Source organism: the organism of the source record quoted next, unplaced genomic scaffold, assembly GCF_019419815.1.
Source record: "Pyrus x bretschneideri cultivar Hongxiangsu unplaced genomic scaffold, Pyrus_bretschneideri_v1 Contig49, whole genome shotgun sequence".
Lineage (NCBI taxonomy): Eukaryota > Viridiplantae > Streptophyta > Magnoliopsida > Rosales > Rosaceae > Pyrus > Pyrus x bretschneideri.
In genome coordinates, this window is record NW_025999786.1 from 3,073,887 (window position 1) to 3,096,969 (window position 23,083).

A 23,083-nucleotide genomic window follows, 5' to 3' on the forward strand; every position below is an offset into this window, starting at 1 on the left:
TGAAACGTCTCACTTTTAAATGTAGAAAATGTCACGAGACAATAACACTAATGGTGGTTTCCATATTAGAGATAAAAGTAAGTGTATATAGAGGGAAACTAATGATTAACAAATCCCTTATTTTTCTCTAAAAACACCCTTATCTTACAGAGAGAAAGACAACTATGTTTAGTCTTAGAACAACTCCTTTATTAAAAGAGTGTGATCCTTACGCATCTCCTCCTCTATAGTTCTCTCTAATTACAAAAGTGAAAATGAAAAAGTAAAAACAGAATGATAATAGCATAGAGTAGAGCCTTCCGATATTGAGTATAATTCTCTTAACTGGGGTCGACATGCGGATAGCAATATAGCTATCGCCCAACACAGACATTTTGCCATTGTCATCAAACTTTTTTTTATAACCATTTCGTCTTTAGTTTTTAGTGTTTGTTTTCACTTTTTTTTATTTTTTTAAAACTAAAAGCTGAAATCTTATTTGGTAACTATTTTAAGTTTTTGAAAAACCAAAAACCAAAAACTACTTTCTTGGAGGTCATTTGATAACCGCTTTGTTTTTAGTTTTTGTTTTCTCTTTTTTAAAAACTGAAAACTAAAATTTTGTTTGCTAACTATTTTCAATATTCAGAAAAATGAAAACTGAAACTACTTTCTTGAGTTTTCAAAATTTGACCTTGAGTTTTTACTTTTCGGTTTTTAGTTTTTTTTTTTTTTTTTGAAAACTGAAAGTAGTTATCAAACAAGATTTGAGTTTCAGAAAAGTGAATTGAAAATAAAAAACTGAAAACAAAATGGTTATCAAATGGTATCTTAGGTGTACAACATTATTTTTTATCCACTCCTTGCTCCTTGGGGTGTTTTGCCCTTAAAACTCTTTGTTGAGCACTGGTTCAGTGAATGCACCAAACAAGTACAAGTACATCTTCTTCCCAAAACTGCTTTGACAATTTGGTCTATCAACTATTATCAAATTAATATCGGCGATAAATTTACAAATTATATATTTCACACCTCTCATTAACACTTTCAGAAAAATTAAAAACTGAAATAAAGGGAGTAACAACTATTTGAGAAAAAAAAAAAACACACTCTGATTATTGAATATAGATTACAATTCTAGTTGTTGAATAGAGATCCCAAATCAAAGATATCTGCTACATATGTAAATGGTGAAAAACATGCTAGCTAAAAATTAATTTAAAAAAAAGCTGTAAAGTCAATCGTCCACTATCTGACCAATTTGTAATTATTGGTATTTATTTTGGTTTGGACTTACAACACACAAATCAACATTCAATAAAACCCTTACTGATTGAGGGTTTCCTTTACTATAAACTTCTTAACTTTCTTAAATAGAAATATCAAAGCATGAGAAAATCCCGCATACAAGGGAAGCTGCATACCAAATACAGACACAGGAAGAAACGCAGCAACGTAAACTTGAGACCATGTCAATTTCTCGTTGAGATGAATCAAGAGCACAACTGTAGCAGTGAACGCAAGCATGGCCGTCACTAGCGAGAAGAAAAGAAAGGCAAATCCTAAATGCAGCCTGAGCGGAAGAGAATGATGGAAGTTTTTGTACTCAAATGGAGATGTCAAGATCGAGAGAAACGTGACGAGAGAAGACAATGAGCTGATGAGCGAGACAACGCCTGTGATGATAAAGGTACTGAACAAAGGAGAATGTCGGAGAACAGGAACACCGCCTGAATTGTAACCCCCGGGAGCAGTGTAGGCGGCTGCAAAGACCACAGTGGCCACTAGAGCTGCCACGGTCGAGCATGACTGAGCAGTGTCCTTTATCCATGTTTGTGCCGAATGAACTAGGTTTTCATGCTCACTATTGAAGAGCTCCTCTGCTGTCACACCCTTGTTGTTGCGGTGCATGCTATAATGAGGTGGCGTTATCTTTCCCACGCGCTACCGACAAAATGGTAAAACTATTAATGTATGAATTAACCATTTCAATTCTTAGTCTATTTTGTTTCCAATATGAACGAAAAAAGGCACCAAAATGGTTTCCTTTTTGAAATTTTAATTTTTTTTAAGAGAAGACCCATTAGATTTTAGATGCCTCATATTAATATTCAATTAATTATTTGCAACAAAATTATGCAATGTCCCGTAATTTTGGTAATTCAGATTAAACTATGTATGCCCAAGATGAATAATAGTTAATTTAAAATGAGAGAATGTTTAAGTAGTGCAGTGTCCTCCCACCTCTTTCCCCAAGTTTGAATTTCTCTTTCTGTAGTGTAATATATTGATGAAGTTAATGTAAAAATATCACTTGTATTAAAAAAATGTGAGAGAGAACATAATTGAGGCCAGAATCACTCACCACCATCCAACGTAATTCTTCTTGCAATTGCAACGCAGGACCACTTACACGTTGAGTGTCAGGAGAGTAATTTGCCATATCTGCAGCTCGATGCAATATGGTATTTCCATCACTGTCAATCCTCGAAGTTAACCTCCAAGTTATCGCTCTGCTTCTCTTCACAAGCCTAAATATCTGCAACTGACGATGCTTAATCGACATATGCAAAATGTTTTGTTGACTGCCGATATCGTGCGCCTCAATCGCCAGAGGATGTACCTCATATATCCTTTTCACAAGAGGTAATATTCCGGTGCTAGTTGCTATAAGCAGTGGGGTGTAGTTATAAATAGTAGATTTTTTTGTTTCTCTTCCATCACCACAAATAGCAGCAATATCTTTCTGTGAGGACACCAAGGAAATTGTCTTGTCTTTCTTTGGTTTCTTACTTTCTACCCACGAATAGTCTTTCTCCACGAGCAGCTGAGTGAGCTCCGACAGTGTTTTTTCATTTTTTATTTGCTTCAAGATCGAAAAGACTCGAGGCCATCCTGTGTATGATTGATTAGGCATATATATAGGAATTAAAATTATAGTTAACTTTGTTTTACCATGACGCATGCATAGTGATTTTTTTTTCCTGTTTTCCGGATTTTTCCTGCGTTTGAGATTTTTATGATTAAGGTTGTATCGGGACCCCATCAGGTTCCATATTTTAAGGCTTAAGTACTGAAAAGAACTTTAAAATAATTTTGGGAAATGATCAGATTTTTGTATCATATTTGTATATCATTTAATGTGGCAAGTAATGTGTAAATGTTACGTTAATTAATGAATTTCTCTCATTAGATATTAATTATATGCATTACTTGTCAAATAAGATGGTACTCCAATAATGTTTTTTCTTTAACTTCTTTCCTTATCCTATGGTTCTGCATCTCTTCTTATCCTTCCTCTGCTATTCTATTTCCCACATTTCTGTGCAGGTCTCCTCTATTTCTAATGCAATGAAAACTAAAGTTGAAGATGAAATGATTATTAAAGAGGCTAGTAACAGTTTCACTTTGTAACAAGAGCTCCAATGTGTTCCTTGCTAAAATTTAGCGATAGTTACAAAATTCATCTTCAATTACCAATCATGCTCCTAAGATAGCAAATCCTCCAGTAACTCTTAAATATGGAAAGGGAAAAAGAAGCTCCTAATGACTAGTAACGTTAACTACTACTATGTTCTTAATATTTGAAATAAAAATTACATTTCTATTGGTTCATAGTCTTTTGAAGCAATTTTTTTATTTTATTTTATTTATAAATACGGAGTATGATTGGAGAGGTATGAACACATATGTTCTGTTACAATATGAGCTATAAGTGTAGATATATATTGGTCAGCCATTTGAGTTCAAATTGGTTGGATGTACTAGTCTAATTAGGTTTGGATGTCCTAGTTAATAAAGAATTGAAACTAGGAATTTGATCCTAAATTACTCACTTATATTAAATATGGGAGACAATCTTGGTTTCCTACCAAGATTCTGAGGAGAATTGTAGGGATATATTGTTTGTCAATATAAATTGTAGTCACTTCTCTCACAAAAAAAAAAAAAAAAATGCTCATTATAAATTGTAGGGACTTGTTTGGTTTTTATCTAGCAAGGAGAAAAAGCTTACTATTGAAGTTGATTATAACTTCATCTTCTTTGATTTGTAAAGGTCAGATTTATTCTTACAATTCTTACATGTTGATCATTTAGTCTATATAATTCAGAATTGAACAAAACATAAAGTTCACAGGAGCAAAACAACAAAAGACAATAATAAATACGTCGATTTCTATATTCGAGGTTTGAGTTTTATTTACTTGTGAGCTTCTTCGACAAGCAAGATGTGGGAAGCTGTGGAATCCATCTGCTCTCTATATCACCGTTTTGATTTGGTGCGGTCCCCATCAACACTATCATCTTCAGAGAGGCCTGAATATATATAGTTAAGATGAAAAGGGAAGCACTGTAAATTCTTCTCTTGCACTCCGTTAGTAGGAGTAAAACAAGTATTTTCACTAGAGTACAGGTAATTAGTATAGTTATTTAAAAGAGATTAGAAAGAAAGGGAGCTTTTATTTTTTATTTTTTATAATTATTGTTAGTTACCATACACATTATTGTGTTTAATGTAAGCGTATAGATACGTACATTTATGAATAAGCATCTTCCATAAGCTTTCGCGATTGTAGACTTGGAAGGCAGATGGCATCTGGGCTAGCAATTGAAGGCTTGTGAAACCATCGTCTTCCCTTGTTTTTGCAAGAAATGGGTACTTTTTCAGTAGCCAAACAGCAGTGTCTGCATTATTTATGAAAAGTGGAAACACAAAAGTCAAACACTTGCTCAAACTCTAAATAACATACGCCTTGAAGGAGCCCCACCAATATAAACAAGCCCTAACTATATTATATATTAATTATTGTCTAACTTTGATGAATAATGCTATTTTGAATGATGGGGAGGAGAGAGAGAGAGAGACCAAAATGTTGGTTAATGACAGCGATATGAAGAACGGACATGCGATCAACAGATCTGGTGAAGTGGCGCTCTGTATTCACATATTGTTTGTGGAAAAAGTCGATCAATTTTGTGTGACCGTAAGAAGCTGCCCTGTAGATGGGCGTTTCTCCTAGCTTGTTCTCAATCTCCACAATACTTCTAGACCTAGCATCAATAACATCCCGCTCGTACTCATTGGTTTGATCAACATCCTGTCTAGCAATTAGCTCACTCCTAACGCTGTTATCGTGGCTTACCAACAGCATTGCCGCTTTTAGGTTTCCCGACGCCACCACCTCATGGAGGATGGTGTTCCCGTGGCCATTCTCCAGCACCAAGGCATGCCGTAACTTTCTAGGGTCATTGGTCGCAGTTGTCACAAGTGAAATCAAGAACTCGAGCACGTCGCTCCGCCCGGCATAGGCTACGACGTGAAGTACAGTGTCGTCGTTCGTTGTCAATGGAATGAAAACCTCTTCCCAGTTTCTCTTATAGTATTGTTTCAGGGGTTCCCAGTTGTCGTGCATGGCCCATTTATATGGCCTTTTTGATCGACTCAGGGCCTCTCCCGCTCTTTCTATTTTCTCATCTTCTTCTCTCTCTTCTCCAACCTCTCTTTCTTTCTCTATTCCATATTTCTATTTTCACATAGGTACGTTGCTTAATCAAGAAACAAAGTTAAAGAATAACTACAAAGTTCTCTAAGAGAATTATATATGCAATTTGCATCATAGAATTAGATGCTTTCAAATTATGTAATGTCAAAAGCTGAAAAAAGAGAGTTTTGTAAAGATCGAAAGCTACCAGCTGTCTTCCTCTAAAGTGTGTTAGCATCGATCCTCATAGCACTTCCAGCGTGATATGAAAAAAGAGAGTTTTGAAAAGATCGAAAGCTACCAGCTGTCTTCCTCTAAAGTGTGTTAGCATCGATCCTCATAGCACTTCCAGCGTGATACTACGTAATTTGTGATAAAGTGATTTAAGCATTGATCCTCATAGCACTTCCAGCCTAGTGGATTAAATCCCCTCTCCCCACCAAAATCTCCTCCAGCCCTCCAGTAGCCCAGTTAGTGCCCTAGGCCAGAATTGCCTAGCCTAGCTCATAAATTATGTGAAGTAACGATGACGTCAGTCACTATTAAAAAATTATAAAAATTAATTAAAATACAAAAAAATTATAAACAAGTTAATTAAAAATACAAAAAAATATAAAAAAATTATAATTTTTTTTTTGGCAAATACTTAACCACGTTATTCCACCTTATACCACATTTTAATATTTTCAATTACTTTCAATCAATCTTTTATTATTATCCAAACTTAAAAATAAAATAAAAATATTTTAATACGAATTGCCTAGAGTATTTAATTTAGAGGTGTAGATGCACTTGGATAATTATTATTCATTAAAGGTAGTTACTATTCGCTTAGGGGATTAAATTGCCACCAACGGGGTCTAACAACACTAGAACTACTCCCATTGATTCTTTTTCTTTTAATTCTTGTTTTTTCTGGTGACTCCTATTATTTTTTAGGGGCGAATCAATTTGGATGGCCTTTAAAACAATTGGATGTTAAAAATGCATTTTTGCATGGTGATCTGGAAAAAGATGTATATATGAAGCAATCTCAAGGGTTTATTGATCCAAAGCATCCAAGTTATGTCTGCAAATTGGTTAAGTCCTTGTATGGTCTTAAACAAACTCCAAGAACTTGGAATTCTATGTTCACTAGTTATCTGCCATCTCTAGGATTCAAAGCTTCTCTCTCTCAGATACAAGTTTGTTTATAAGAACTGATAACAGGATGTGATTATACTCCTATTCTATGTGGATAACATTATCTTAATTGGTTCAAGTGAGTAAAAAATTCAACAAGTGGTACATGATCTTGCAGAAGTATTTGATTTGAAAGATATGGGTAGACTAACTTCCTTGGTTTGCAAATACAGTATCAAGAAGATGGTTCTTTGTTTGTTAATCAGTCTAAGTATGCAAAGGACTTGTTGCATAAAGCTGGTATAGATCATTGCAAACACACATCCACACCTTCCAAACCACATACTCAGCTACATACTACAGAAAGAGTGCCTATGACTGATCCTACTCAATACAGAAGCATAGTAGGTGCATTGCAATACTTGACCTTTACAAGGCTTGACATAGCTCATTCTGTCAATTTGGTGTGCCAGTATATGACAAATCCCACTGAGATGCATTTTCACTTGGTAAAATGAATTTTGAGGTATTTACAAGGCATAATTACATGTGGTTTGAGATACACAAAATCCACAGACTTTTCTATAAATGCATACTCAAATTCTAACTGGGCTGCAGATATCAACTCAAGGAGATCTACCACATGCTATGTTATCTTTCTAGGAAACAATCCAATATCATGGCAATCTAAGAAACAATCCATAGTATCTCGAAGTTCTACAGAAGCATAATACAAAGCACTAGCTCATTGTGTTGCTGATGTGTTTTGGATTCGGTCTATTCTCAAAGATACTCATCAGGTGCTATTGTCTCCTCCTTGTCTACACTGTGATAACTTGTTTGCATTGGCAATCTGTTCGAATCCAGTGTTTCATTCAAAGATAAAACACTTGGATACTTATTATCATTTTGTTCGAGAAAAGGTTCAAAAGAAAGATATTATAGTTCAATATATTCCCACTGAGGATTAGGTTGTTGATATTCTAACAAACGGTTTACACAGTCCAGTGTTTATCAAACATTGTCACAACCTGGCATTAGGAGCTTCAAGCACTGCTACATCACTTGGACGTTCTGTTTCAACAACAAGACTCATTGATGATCCAGAATCCTTAAATCATGAGAATGGTCAGTCATCAACTCTATAAGCAATCTCAACTTCTTGATCATTCACTGAGGTTGAGAGGGGAGTAATAGTTGACACTTGTCAAATATAGAGTGGATGAGCTAGTTGTAAGGTTATTTGGAATTGTGGTGAAAAGAATAGGCAGTTAAAGGGTACTTTTGTAATAGTGTAAAAGGCTGAAATACTATATAATCCAAAGTGTAATACTTTAGAGATCATTCTTTGTAAGCAAAATACGATTGAAAGAAATCATTTACTCTCTCTCTCTCTCTCTCTCTTCGTTCTTTTCTTAGTTTCATAGTCGCCACCCTTGTTCATCATACTTTGCAAAGGTTTAATATCTTTCTCTTTCTCTTCCACCTCTCTTCCATCTCTCTCTTGAAGGAAAATACAATTGAAAGAAATCATTTACCTTCTCTCTCTCTCTCTCTCTCTCTCTCTTCGTTCTTCTCTTAGTTTCATAGTCGCCACCTTTGTTCATCATACTTCGTAGAGGTTTAATATCTTTCTCTCTCTCTTCCACCTCTCTTCCATCTCTCTCTCGTACAATTTACACAATGGTATTGTATGTGACTCATTTGCTTCATTTTATAGTCCATATTATGGCCCTTTTTTTTCTATACAGTATTCACCATCAGGCTAGCTAGATGGTAAGCAGCATATAGTACGTTGCTTAATCAAGAAACAAAGTTAAAGAATAACTGCAAAGTTCTCTAAGAGAATTATATATGCAATTTACATCAAAGAATTAGATGCATTCAAATTATATAATGTCAAAAGCTGAAAAAAAAGAAAAAAGAAAAAAAAAAGAGTTTTGAAAAGATCCAAAGCTACTAGCTATGTTCTTCCCAGCCTTGTGGTAAAGTGTGTTAGCATTGATCCTCATCATTTCCTTTTCTTTTAATTCTTGCTTTTTCCGGTGACTTCTATTATTTTTAGGGTCGGATGATATTCTAGCCTTTAGTGTTGGTCACTAAAGATTTTTTAGTGTATTGAGAATATGACTTAACAAACCAAATACAAGAGCATCTCCAACCAATACTTCAAATTTCCAAATGTAATGGTAAAAAATGGCATCTCATTTCATTCCAACCTATTACCCAAAAGTTGATGTGGATTGAAGGCTTGGTGGGAGGCGTCAAAAACAAAGTTCTAAAAAATGCTAGGCGCTAGTTGGGCGGAAGATTGGGGCATAGGCAGATTTAGATAAATTTATTATACATTGTACACATAAGTGTCATTTTACATATAAAAAAGCTTACAAATTACCAAAAAAATAAACAAATAAAAAAAAGCCCCAAAAAGACACGACCCAATATATCTAGTTGATAAAATTAGCACAGAACTCAAAAAGACCTTGTATGTTTAGATATTTACAAAGAAAACCCTAACAAAAAGATGATAAAAGATTTGACAACCAACTCCTTGATATTTTGCTTAATTTATTATATTTTCATCCAATAATGCAGTGTTATTTATTAAACAAATAATTTTCTTTATTCATTTTTGACACCCAAACCCAATTTCTCTGCATCTTCTTTTTCTTTATGCTGTCAATTCCAAAGTCTCCATCCCTTATCTTGGCTTCTCCCTTGGTTTAAACAAGCCTTACCTAGCTACCCTTTCCCTGGGGTGTCATCTTGTCATCAACCAAATAAGCCTTCATCTTCATCAAACGTAGATCCTGACCAACCCAACCCAAAAATCAATTGAATTGTGTGGGTCAGTGTAGTGGTGATCCCCGATGGCGATGGTTTCAAGAAGTTCCAGACGGCTCTCTCTCTCTTCTTTCAACAACAAAATTGCAGATCTCTCTCTCCTTCTTCAATAGATATCTCTCTTGTCTTTAGTAAAGAGTTTTATTATTATTATTATTTTTTTTGCTACAAAACTAAGAGGCCGCCCAGACACTGATTAATAGCCTTTTCAATTTTTTGAACGATTTCATAATAATCGCTGCAAAGGTCCGCCATCCAGCGCCTAGACGCCACCTAAGTGGCCGCCTAGTCCGATTTTTAGAACACTGGTCAAAACTGCCACCTCAAAATGAAGGTTCTAAAAAACACTAAACTCTAGTCGGGCGGCGGGTAAGGGCCTAGAGCCTAGGCGACTAGGCGGCCTAGGCATATTTATATAAATTTATTATATATCATGTAAATAAGTGCCTATTTACACTTAATTAAAAAAACTATACTTGTATGCACTGGTGAAGCTACAGAGGGACAAGGAGGGGCGGCCGCCATCCCCTCGCCCGAAGTGAAGCCCAGGAGCCACGGTCCGCCCCTCTGCTCCCGTCGGAAAACCTGTAAGTCGTGATTCGTGAAGCCCTTTCCTAATCGGAAAGCACATTAGGCGAGACTAGGAGGGATGGATTAAGCAGAGCTATTTAAGTCTGGGCGGGGCTGGGTGGGGTTAGGTGGGCGTATACGAAGAAGCCGGAAGTTGAAAGTTCTTTTGCACAGTCAGTCGTGCCCGAGGAAAACGATGAGGTCTTAACAACCATTTTAATTCCATGGTTTATTTAAGATGGTCCCATCATTTTCTTAATCACTGCACATTTCTTTTAAATAGTCCCCCATCTTCTATTTATTACTTTTTATATCCCTTTATTTTTCTCTTTCTTAACCTAAATATCATTTTCCCCTCTCTTTAACCCAATATCACTTTTTATTTCTTTTAAGATCACCATATATTTTGTACCTACAACTCTCACCTTTTTTAAAAATAACGTTTTAGTTGATGTTTAAATATAATTTTGTTAAAAAAGTGTTTAAATTTAATTAATTTATATAATATATTATAAATTTACTTAAATCTGTCTAATCTGCTTAGATCCTGCCTACGCACAATATCCTAACCCGCCGCCCGATTAGCGCTAGCATCTTTTAGAATCTTGTTTTACAATCCCTCTTTCTAATTCTTTGCCTTATGTGTGCCCAGATTGGCTGTAGTCTACAACATTCAATCAACCAATAGCAGCCTTATAGCTGTTTTCCGTTCCATTCCAAGTGAAAGCCAACATAATCGATTTGATACTTATGAGTGGTTGGAGTAAAATATAGCAAGAGATGCTCCATTTTGCCGTTATTGCTATATTTTCAAATGAAAACGGGAGATGCTGGCAGTGATGTCTTCACTGAAAAGGGTTTTTAATGTAACTTGTTTGTATTGATAAATTATGGAAGCTATTACTATATAAACAGACTTGGTTGTTTCTCTTTTTTTGAACTTTGTACTCTTTTGAATTTGCCCCTCCCCCTGCTAATTTCTGGCTTCGCCATTACTTGTATGGATAATAGAAGAATGATAAAATGTAAAAATAGAAGTAGAAGCATACACAAAGTACATCCACCAAACAAGTTCAATATTTAAAAAATAGTAAGCATATAATCATAATGAGAATTATTCTTGGATGGTAGACTAAATTCTTCTTGTTCATGATCCTTGCATTGGATTGGACATAGATTAAATAATTTAACGTTGTTGTATCTAGTTTATTTTTTATTTTTTTTAATGTATCCCCTCAAAAGTTCTCCAATTCATTTCACAATTGGATGAACTTGTAGTCAATCCATCCTTTGTAAATTAGGTACACCATTTCCATAAGCATACCACCATGAAACTAAAAAATAAAAAAGCACACAATTAATTAAAAATTATATATATATATATATGTGTGTGTGTGTGTGTGTGTGTGTGATTCTATTAAGTGAAAAAAATAATAAAACATTATCCCAATAAATTTATATAAATATATTACACACACACACACACACATATATATATAATGTATATATTCCAAGCTGTTTGAAATGATAAAAACCCCACATAGACATAGTGGGTGGTTTATTAATGATTAAAAACCAAATAATATCCCATCTGTGTTTCTGACCCCTCCACCCCACCTCTGTCATGCCACCTAAGATTTCCAAAGCCCATATCATTATCACACTTTGACCTGTTGGAAAGCGGAACACTCTTCCCATTTGAGTTTTTCCGTTTCTTCTTCTTCTTCCTTCAGTCATCAGAATGTCGAACTAGATCTCAAATCCAGATCGTGCTGGTGTGGATTGATACCTTAAAAGTTAAGAGTTTTTCTCTTTTTGCATTCTCTCTTTCCTCTTCTACTCACGAATGGTGAGCTGCAGAATTTCAATCGAGGCTCCACTTTGAGATTGGGCGTTGCAGATCCTACGTAAGAGTTGCAGAGCCAACTAGACAGTCGCTTAGAACTGCCCAGACCGCCTAGAGCGCCTAGGTGGCCGCCTAAATCTTCCCCGCCGTACATGAACATTTTGGACTAAATCGGGTCAAGGTTCCTCCATCAAGCACCTAGATCGATTTTTAGAACACTGCTTAAAATGCATATGCCAAATAATTATTTTAGTTTTTGGACTAGCCTTGCATTAAATGCTTGGTATAAGTGTAGCTATTTATATTTCTTTTAGTATTTACTAGCAGATGAGCACACATCTTGTGTGTGTGAACAATTTCATTTTAGTTTTTGTTATTGATTAAGGAGTGTGATTAATTTTTAAAATTTTGAAAAGAGTATGGAATAATAATGATGAGACAATTTCTCTTAATAAATGCATATTTTTTCTTTATAATTAAAGCCTCTTCAACCACCCACCTCCTCCCACGTTCTCCTCAAGCACAACCACTTAAGTTCATTCAAACTATCCAAAAAACATCATGTTTTCACGTACCTGTATGAAAAATGGTTGGACAATTTCTTTTAATAAGTGCATATTTTTTATCTTATGTAAATATTGTGTATCAAAAGTGAGGGTAAAATAGGAAAAATAGGGATATGATTGTCATTTTCTTAAAAGATACAAAAGTACTATTTTGCCCTCATTATGTAAATATTGTGCATCAAAAGTAAGGGTAAAATAGGAAAAAAGGGAAAAAAGTTCAAAAGATACAAAATTACTATTTTGACCTCTTTATGTAAATATTGTGTTTCAAAACTAAAGGCAAAATAAGAAAAAAAGGGCAAAAAGTTGGCAATGAGGATTTTCTTAATAATAGTATAGATTATAAAAATTAATATCTTAAAATACAAAATAATATATTAGACACATCGGTTGGCGATGCAATTTTAACATGATGTCAAATTGGCACGTAGATCATCAAATTAAAATATGGTGTTCAATATTTGACGTCTTTTTTTTAGATGCTTTAATAATACAACTGGTTAAAAACTTTAAAAGAAAATTCTAACCAATTGTATTATGATACCTAATATACTGGACTGTGTTTTCTACACACTATCTCGATATCCACAACCTTTTAACCCCCGTCTATAGATAATTTGATGTAAACCCAAATCGCTTATTTTTCTTTTAAACACCCTCATCTTATAGGCGAAAAACAACTCCTCTATTAAAAATGTGTGATCCTTCTACACATATTCGTCTATAGTTCTCTCTAATTACAAAAGTGAGAAATAAAAAGTAGAAACAGAATGATAATAGCATAGAGCTTTTCCAATATTGAGTATAATTCTCTTAACTAGGGTCGACATGTGCATACCCATATAGCTCTCACCAAACACACACTTTTCGCCGTTGTCATCAAACTTCCTTCATTTGGATTCTGTTATGCTTGTAAATTCGTTATTATATATATAATAATAATTCTCCTTGTTTACATCTTTGTTTTACTTTTCTATATAGGTTTTACATTATATTTGTGTTTTGTAGGTTGTAACGAGCAAAAAGTACAAAAGGAGCTAAAAAAGGCTTTTACAATCCTATGTCATCAGCATAGCCTCTGCAAATCAGTCGAGTTCGTGGATTAAACTGTATTGACTCGGGAAGAACCAGGAGATGTGCCATATATGTTTGGAAAGCTACGATGTCTATTTTCTGTGGAATTTTACGGTTCTTGAATTTCATTTTTCTTGAGAGAGTTATGGAAGTTTTAGTACATGCAGGTTGGGCTACGCGCGAATATGAAATTTTCTAAAACATGTATCAATGTGGCATATTAAATGAAGATTAAAATTCCTACTTATTAGGAGTTTTAACCAGTTGAAGAAAGCCAAAAAGTCTGAGAGAAAGTGTGACATCCCGTCCCGAGATTATAAAAACGTACGTGTGAATTTACGATTTTACCCCCTAGTTCGTTACTTTACGTGTAGTTTTGTGTTGTGTGGTGTTGTAGGACCACACACACTCATACACTCTCTTTCTCTCCCGGGATTCCCTCACTCTCTGTCTCTTCTCTGTCTCTTTCCTCTCTCTCTCCCCGAGCTCCCTTCTTCCTCTTTCTTCTTCCTTCAACATACGGACTACACACAAACATACTCAAACCATCACTCTCCGAGGAAACCAACTACACCATTGAACTCGTGAAGCTCGTACGAGTGCAACCATACCATTTTCAGGTGAGAAATTCTTCGTTTTCATGTCGATTCGAGGTAGTCCGATTTAGGTACTATTCATGAAAACTTAAACTAGCGTGTTTTTGAGATTTTTAAGCTTGTAGATGTCTTAGTGAGGTCCCAAGGAACCTCGGAATACTTCGTTGGAGAAGTTTGGACGTCGGGATCATTGTGGTCAAAGTTGGCCGGAGCTTTCGAGGCTTTTTCCGGCGAATACACGGCGAGTTAGAGGTCGCGGCAGGTATGGATGTGTTCGTCTCGTCAATACCTTCAATTTGATATATTATACGTCGAAAATGGTTAAGAAATGAAGAAGTTATGACACTTTAAAGTTTACCCAGAAATTCCGGCAAAAACCCACCGCCAGCGAAACCAGTCCGGCGACGCGAGGAAGAAGACGCGCGCGTGGGCAGCGCGTGAACAGGGCGCGTGGGGGCGCGTGAGACCTCTAAATTGAGTTCTGAAAATTGTCACGCGTTCGTGACGTCGTGTAGATCACCGTGGTATATTCACACACCCAAATCGAGCAACGTATGAGAAAGTTATTGACGAATGTTTGGTGTATGCGCGTTAAATAACGATAATTTGGTTACTTTTTGTATAGGTGAAAATTATACAGAAGAAGAATGTAACCAATCTAGGGGAGGCTCAGGGACCCATGAGACGTCGATGTGATCAGTGAGTGGGCAGTTATTTTTCAGTATATATATATATATACGTATGCTTGACGTATTTACCATAAAACGTATTTTAAAAGAAATACGAATTAAATATCTTGTCATACATGCATCATATTTTAATATGTGCATTACCATAATTATGCATACTGTTGCATGGTGCTGAGGAGGCCCAGGTAAGCTACATTTGATATACATCTGATATACGTATGAAATACGTTTGGAATACGATTGAATTACGATGGAAATACATATATACCTATATACGTTTATATTTCCAGAAATTGGTTAGAAAAGGTTATTTGTTTCATGCCATGCACCATATGGTTGTCGTTTATGCATCATCACATGTATTAGTAGTGGCATACATATATATATATATGCGTATTGGGTGCTGTGGATGCACAGGTAAGTGCCAGGTAAGGTTATTCGTATTTACATTCAGCAGTAGTTGGAGATGCTTAGCGAGCTCATAACCTGATTCCCCGGTGTTAGTGCTCGCCTTGAGCAGGGCCAGCCTTCACGTGATGTTCACCTCCCCTGCACCTTATGCTCAGCTTGGATCCAAGCTAGGTGCGTAGCCTGTCGTACAGACCACATGAGGTGGTTCCGACTCGTAGGTGACGTGCGATTATTCGCCCAGCTTCACGTGATCGTAGCACTAGAGCGTATTTATACGCAACACCCAGTCCTGTCGTACAGACCACATTAGGTGGTTCCGACTCGTGGGCAGGTTCAGTTGTTTAGTTATTGAGATTGAGATTTGAGCTCTAGATTCAGCCGTACAGGTCACTTTAGGTGACTCCCGGCTGCCAGTAACATGTTATTGATATGAGTTATACCTGAGCACTTGCACATCATTATGAGGCTTTGATTGGCATACCTTGAGCTTGATTGACATATCTATACATACGTATATATGTTTATTTTCTGGGAAAGTATACATGTTTTACGGAGAGGGGTTACAAAGTTTTGAGAAGTATTTGGACTTGGAAAAGATTTGTTTTACTGACCCACTCAATTTTGGTTTTGCGCCCCTCCAGGTTCAAGTATTGCAAAGGTGTGGTGACTACGAGGAAATTCAACGGTGTTCTGATAGAATGGACCAAATGAGGACTCACCTTCGGGTGGTTTATCTTAGAAGTTGTATATTTTAAAGCTTCCGAACTGTGTAAATGGTTACGTCACTCTCACGTGACGGCCAGCATGCCCTCCTTCGGGACGGGGTGTGTCAGAAAGTATATTAAAAGTCTTTAATATAATGAGACTTTAAAAGCTCATTAAGCTTGATAAGGAAAAGAAGGCTAATTGCCTTGTCGGTTACAACTAGAAGGGGAATGAAGGAGGATCCCTAATCAGACCAGCAGAGGGGCCGTGAGATATAAAAAAGCAAAAAAAAAAAAAAAAACAAAAGCAAAAGAAGAAGATAGGCAGCAGCAGCCACCAAAACAAAGAAAGAACAACCCACGTCAGAAGGGAGAAAAAGGAAGGACCAAAGCATCGTTCTGCAATTCGTCATCGAAGAGTTTCTTCTTCTCCTTTTAATTTTTGTTTTGTTTGTCTTTTCTGCCCATTTATATTATGAGTAACTAAATTTCATAGTTGGGACTTGGTTGAAGTCCTAATCGTGTTTCCTTGAGTATTTTCGATACACTTTTGTTACAAGACAATTTGTTGATGCTTTAGTGATTAATTCCAATTTTAATTCCAATCTTATTGAGTTATTTTATGAATGATCACCATAGAATAGCTCTGTAATTGAGTTTGTTACATGGGTAAATTTGGATGATCGAGTCTTGTACCTATGCCGAGTAACAAGAGAACTAGTTATAGTTCTTGGAATTAATTATCATGAATAACCGGAATAGATACCATGTTCTAGGACTTGTGTTTGTCGATTTCCATTGTATTATGCTTTCTCCGATTGCAACTTAGTAGATACCATGCTAAATACTTCGAGAATGAAAAGAGTTAGTGAAGACACCCATGCCTAATTCGTTAAGGAAATCAATAGCTTAAAGAGTAGATACCATGCCTTTAGGTTGACAAACGTAAAACATCAAAAATCTATTTTGTATCATAGTGTGTGTCGGTTGGTTAGGCGAAAAAGGTTAGAGATGGAAGTCAAAGTCCTAACTATTCAAACATCGTTTTCAAAACCCTTATTGCCAATTACTTTTATTTGCCTACATTCTTTATGTGTGTTTTTATACTTAAACTTAAGACATCTCAAACTATTTTGTTAAACCTTTACTTGCATAGTTGCTAGTTTTGTGAATTAATTAATTTAAATTGTTAGGAATCATACTCTAGATACATATTAGTGCAATTCTTCTGGGAATGATCTCGTACTTGCTTTCTATACTATGTGTTTGATCTTGTGCACTTGCGAGTTTAAAACGTGCAATTAGTAGCTTAATATTTAGGTTGCTAAATGCATAACAGCTTCAAGAACTTGAGCATGCTCTTGACACTCTTAGAACAATTTCGTTTTCACCTTTTTAAAAACTGAAAGTTGAAATCTTATTTGATAACTAGTTTTAGTTTCCAAAAAATAAAGCCATTTGATAACCATTTCGTTTTCAGTTTTTTTTTCCTTCACTTTTTTAAAAACTGAAATCTTATTTGATAACTATTTTCAGTTTTCAACAAAATGAAAACTGAAAACTACTTTCTTCATTTTTTAAAATTTGGCCTTGAGTTTTTATTTTTTGATTTTCAGTTTTCATTTTTTTGGAAACTAAAAGTAGTTACAAGAACCAAAACTACCTTCTTGATTTTTCAAAAATGAAAACTGAAAACTACTTTCATGATTTTTCAAAAAAGTGAAAACTGAAAATAGTTACCAAACAAGAACCAAAACTACTTTCTTGATTTTTCAAAAAAATGAAAACCGAAAACCAAAACCAAAAACCAAAAACTAAATGATTATCTCCCTTAGATGTGCAACATTGGTTTTTATCCGCTCCGTGCTCATTGGGGTGTCTTGCTCTTTAACAGCCTTTGATGAGCACTGGCTCAGAGAACAATTTTGGTCTATCAACTATTATCAAATTAATATAGGGTGATAAATTTGCCACTTAGTATTACGGTCTAATAGTATTCCTCTTCATTTGTACGCGAGAGGTATTAGACTCAATTCTCGTCAAAGGTGAATTTGAACCATATTCTTGCTAGCCATTGTGAGATTTAGCCTATTTTTCCACCCCTTAGTGTAGATTGTTTGTTAAAAAAAATATGGGTGATAAGTTTACAAGCTATATATTTCACATCTCTCATTAACACTCTCAGAAAATTGAACAATGAAATAAGGGGAGTAACAACTATTTGAGAAAACAACACACACTGATTATTGAATAGAGATTACAATTCTAGTTGTTGAATACATTTCAATAAATAAATAAATAATAGCTCCCAAAATGAAAGATATCTGCTACATAGATATGTAAATGGTAAAAAACATGCTTAGCTAAAAATATTAAAAAAAGCTGTGAAGTCAATCGTCCATTATCTCACCAATTTGTAATTATTGGTATTTATTTTGGTTTGGACTTACAACACACAAATCAACATTCAATAATACCCTTACTGATTGAGGATTTCCTTTACAGGGAAAACGAAATTATAAACTTCTTAACTTTCTTAAATAGAAACATCAAAGCATGAGAAAATCCCGCATACAAAGGAAGCTGTATGAGCCCAAATACAGACACAGGAAGAAAGGCGGCAACATAGAGGAGAGACGTTGTCAATCCCTCATTGAGATGAATCAAGAGCACAGCTGTAGCAGTGAAGGTGAGCATGGTCGTCACTAGCGAGAAGAAAAGAAAGGCAAATCCTAAATGCAGCCTGAGCGGAAGAGATTGATGGAAGTTTTTGAACTCAAACGGAGATGTCAAGATCGAGAGAAACGTGACGAGAGAAGACAACGAGCTGATGAGTGAGACAACGTCTGTGATGATAAAGGTAGTGAAGAAAGGAGAATGACGGAGAACAGGAACACCGCCTGAACTGTAACCCCCGGGAGCAGTGTAGGCGGCTGCAAAGACCACAGTGGCCACTAGAGCTGCCACGGCAGAGCATGACTGAGCAGTGCCTCTTATCCATGTTTGTGCCGACTGAAGAAGCTTTGCATGCTGTCTATTGAAGAGCTCCTCCGCTGTCATACCCATGTTGTTGCGGTGCATGATGTAATGAGCAGGCATTATCTTTCTCACGCGCTACCAACAAATTCGTAAAACTAACCATTAATGTATGAATTAACCATTTCAATTCTTAGTCTGTCATATTTTTGTTTCCAATATGAATAAAAGGAAGGCTCATTATGTTTTTATTTTTAATTTTAATTTTTGATGGAGAGAATATAACTAAGGCCAGAGTCACTCACCACCATCCAACGTAATTCTTCTTGCAATTGCAACGCAGGACCACTTACACTTTGAGTGTCTGGAGAGTAATATGTCATATCTGCAGCTCGATGCAATATGGTATTTCCATCACTGTCAATCCTCGAAGTTAACCTCGACGTTATCGATCTGCTTCTCTTCACAAGCCTAAATATCTGCAACTGACGGTGCTTAATAGACATATGCAAAATGTTTTGTTGATTGTCGATATCGTGCGCCTCAACCGCCTGAGGATGTTCCTCAAACATCTTTTTCACGAGAGGTAATATTCCGGTGCTAGTTGCTATAAGCAGTGGGGTGTAGTTATAAATAGTATATTTTTTTGTTTCTCTTCCATCACCACCAATAGCAGCACTATCTTTCTGTAAGGACACCAACGAAATTGTCTTGTCTTCCTCTGTTTTCTTACTTTCTACCCACGAATAGTCTTTCTGTACGAGCAGATGAGTGAGCTCCGATAGTGATTTTTCCTTTTTTATTTGCTTCACGATCGAAAACACTCGAGGCCATCCTGTGTATGATTGATCATGCATACATAGGATTAAAATTAACAATATAGTTAACTTTGTTTAGAAAAGAGTTATTGGAATTGACTGTCCTAGTTAATAAAGGATTAAAACTAGGAATTGATCCTACATTACTCACTTGTATTAAAAATGGGAGGCAATCTTGGTTTCCTACAAAGATTCTAATAGGAGAATTGCAAGGATATATTGTTTGTCAATATAAATAGTAGTCACTGCTCTCACAGAAAAATACTCTCATTATATTGGACCAAAGACATTGTTTAATTGAGTAGTGTGTATCTAACAGAGAGAAGAAACTTACTATTAAAGTCAATTATAACTTCATCTTCTTTGATTTGTAAAGGTCAGATTATTCTTACATGTTCATCATTTAGTCTATATAATTAAGAATTGAACAAAGCATACAATTCATAGGAGCAAAACAACATAAGACAATAATATGTTACGTTCGATTTATTATATTCGAGGTTTGAGATTTATTTACTTGAGAGCGTCTTCGAAAAGCAAGCCGTGGAAAACTGTGGAATGCATCTGCTCTCTATATCACCGTCCCCATCAACATTATCATCTTCAGAGAGGCCTGAATAATATATGTAATTAAGATAGAAAGGGAAGCAGAAATATGATCTCATCCTAAATTCTATTCTTGCACTCCATTAGCAGGAGTAAAACAACTGTTTTTACAAGAGTACAGGTAATTAGTATTGTTAAAGTGTTGTGAAATTGTTCAATCCGAATATCATGTACATAGTATTACATACTAGCTGCTAGATTAAAGTTCTATGTTATATATGCATGTGGAATGAAGCTACGGAGAACATAAAAAGAGATTAGAGAGAAATGAAATTTTTATTTTTTATGTTTTTAATTATTGTTATTTACTATACACATTATTGTATTTAATGTAAGCGGGGGGACATAATTGGGAGTTTATATCGATGTGGTATACAATTCCTCTTCTCTTAAATAATAGTATAGACACGTACATTTATGAATAAGCATCTTCCATAAGCTTTTGCGATAGTAAACTTGGAAGGCAGATGGCATCTGGGCTAGCAATTGAAGGCTTGTGAAACCATGGTCTTCCCTTCTTTTTGCAAGACATGGGTACTTTTTCAGTAACCAAACAGCAGTTTCTGCATTATATATGAAAAGTGGCAGAAAAGAAGAAAGAATGTTAATCAAACAACTGAATGACTTATTATCGCAATTTAGCTGATTTTTACGAAAGTAAATATTATGATAGCCTCTTGCCACACATCTACCCGTGTGTCAATTGGTTATTTAATATTTTTTTCTTTAATTAAAAAATTGTATTTACATGTTTTTTTAAATATAAATAAAAATAGATACGTCAGAAACTATCCTAATGTGCGTGAGGTAATTTCATTTTGGATTTTACAGTTTTGTCTCTTAGGCCTTCCACAGTGGGCTGGAAAAAGTGAGTGTGATACCACTATATTGGACTCATATAGAATCATACTCATACAATGGACGGGAAAATTTGAGTGTGAGACTAATATATTGAACTCACACTGGTGTCGCCGTAGTGTTATAGATATCAAACTCAAATTGCCTGATTCCTATATTTAGGTATCACGCTCACTTAAACTACTGTTGAATGCCTTATTACTAATTAAATTACATTCTTTGAAAATTTAAAGAGAAGAGAGGCATTTTTCAAAAGTACACAAAAATGACACTTGCGCAAACTTAAATAACATACGCCTTGGAGGAGCCCCCCAAGATAAACAAGCCCAACTATATATATTAATTATTATCTAACTTCGATGAATAATGCTATTTTGAATGTTGAGAGAGAGAGAGAGAGAGAGAGAGAGACCAAAATGTTGGTTAATGACAGCGATATGAAGAACGGACATGCGATCAACGTGTCTGGTTAAGTGGTGCTCTATATTCACATTTTGTGTGTTGAAAAAGTCGACTAACTTTGTGTGACCGTAAGAAGCTGCCCTGTAGAACGGCGTTTCTCCTAACTTGTTCTCAATCTCCACAATACGTCTAGAGCTAGCATCAACATCCGGCTCATACTCATTGTCTTGGTCAGCATCCCGTCTAGCAATTAGCTGTCTCCTTGTCCATTCATCGCGGCTTACCAACAGCCTTGCCGCTTCCAGGTTTCCCGACGCCGCCACCTCGTGGAGGATGGTGTTCCCGTGGCTATTCTCCAGCACCAAGACATTCCGTAATTTCCGAAGGGCGTCGTTGGTCGTAGGTGGCACAAGTGGAATCAAGAATGCAAGCACGTCGTTCCGCCCGGCAAAGGCTGCGACGTGAAGTACAGTGTCTTTGTTCGTTGTCAATGGACTGAATACCTCTTCCCAGTTTCCCTCATAGTGTTGTTTCAGGCTTTCCCAGTTGTCGTACATGGCCCATTGATATGGATCTTTTGTTCGACTCAGTGCCACTCCCTCTCCTTCTATTTTCTCATCTTTTTCTCTCTGTTTCTTCAACCTCTCCTCTCTCTCTTCCATCTCTCTCTCTCTCTCTCTCTCTCTCTCTCTCTCTCTCTCTCTCTCTCTCTCGTACAGTTTACAAAGTGACAGTACTGCATGTAAGTCATTTGCTTCATTGATAGTCCATATTATGGCCTTTTTTATGTACAATCGTCACCATCAGGCTAGCTAGATGGTAAACTGCACATAGGTACGTTGCTTAATCAAGAAACAAAGTTAAAGAACAACTTCAAAGTTCACTACGATTATTAAATATGCAATTTTCATCAAAGAATTAGATGCTTTCAAACTATATAATTTCAGACGTTGCTTAATCAAGAAACAAAGTTAAAGAACACCTTCAAAGTTCACTACGATTATTAAATATGCAATTTTCATCAAAGAATTAGATGCTTTCAAAGTTAAAGAACAACTTCAAAGTTCACTACGATTATTAAATATGCAATTTTCATCAAAGAATTAGATGCTTTCAAACTATATAATTTCAGACGTTGCTTAATCAAGAAACAAAGTTAAAGAACAACTTCAAAGTTCACTACGATTATTAAATATGCAATTTTCATCAAAGAATTAGATGCTTTCAAACTATATAATTTCAGACGTTGCTTAATCAAGAAACAAAGTTAAAGAACAACTTCAAAGTTCACTACGATTATTAAATATGCAATTTTCATCAAAGAATTAGATGCTTTCAAAGTTAAAGAACAACTTCAAAGTTCACTACGATTATTAAATATGCAATTTTCGTCAAAGAATTAGATGCTTTCAAACTATATAATTTCAGACGTTGCTTAATCAAGAAACAAAGTTAAAGAACAACTTCAAAGTTCACTACGATTATTAAATATGCAATTTTCATCAAAGAATTAGATGCTTTCAAACTATATAATTTCAG

At 35.5% G+C, this 23,083-nt stretch overlaps 1 protein-coding gene, 1 long non-coding RNA gene and 1 other non-coding gene across 3 annotated transcripts; 1 reads left to right on the forward strand and 2 right to left on the reverse strand.

Annotated features, from left to right (window-relative positions):
• Positions 1 to 1,075: 1,075 nt before the first annotated feature.
• Positions 1,076 to 12,004, reverse strand: LOC103941035. Its single transcript, XR_007252387.1, has 7 exons — positions 11,843 to 12,004; positions 11,669 to 11,725; positions 4,847 to 5,504; positions 4,516 to 4,665; positions 4,185 to 4,296; positions 2,345 to 2,874; positions 1,076 to 1,923 (listed from the first exon to the last, which is right to left on the reverse strand). It is a non-coding gene; the product is annotated as an uncharacterized LOC103941035 (transcript).
• Positions 12,005 to 13,945: 1,941 nt separating this feature from the next.
• On the forward strand, positions 13,946 to 16,183 carry LOC103941032. Its single transcript, XR_001952680.2, has 5 exons — positions 13,946 to 14,104; positions 14,199 to 14,342; positions 14,443 to 14,604; positions 14,706 to 14,779; positions 15,822 to 16,183. It is a non-coding gene; the product is annotated as an uncharacterized LOC103941032 (long non-coding RNA).
• A 1,927-nt stretch (positions 16,184 to 18,110) lies between these two features.
• LOC108866749 (protein ACCELERATED CELL DEATH 6) lies at positions 18,111 to 22,623 on the reverse strand. The gene is given in 6 exon segments (XM_018645952.2): positions 18,111 to 18,513; positions 18,516 to 18,998; positions 19,166 to 19,695; positions 20,196 to 20,291; positions 20,698 to 20,847; positions 21,555 to 22,623. Coding segments are annotated over 6 exon segments (2,004 nt in total). The 5' UTR covers positions 22,207 to 22,623; the 3' UTR covers positions 18,111 to 18,420.
• Positions 22,624 to 23,083: the final 460 nt, after the last annotated feature.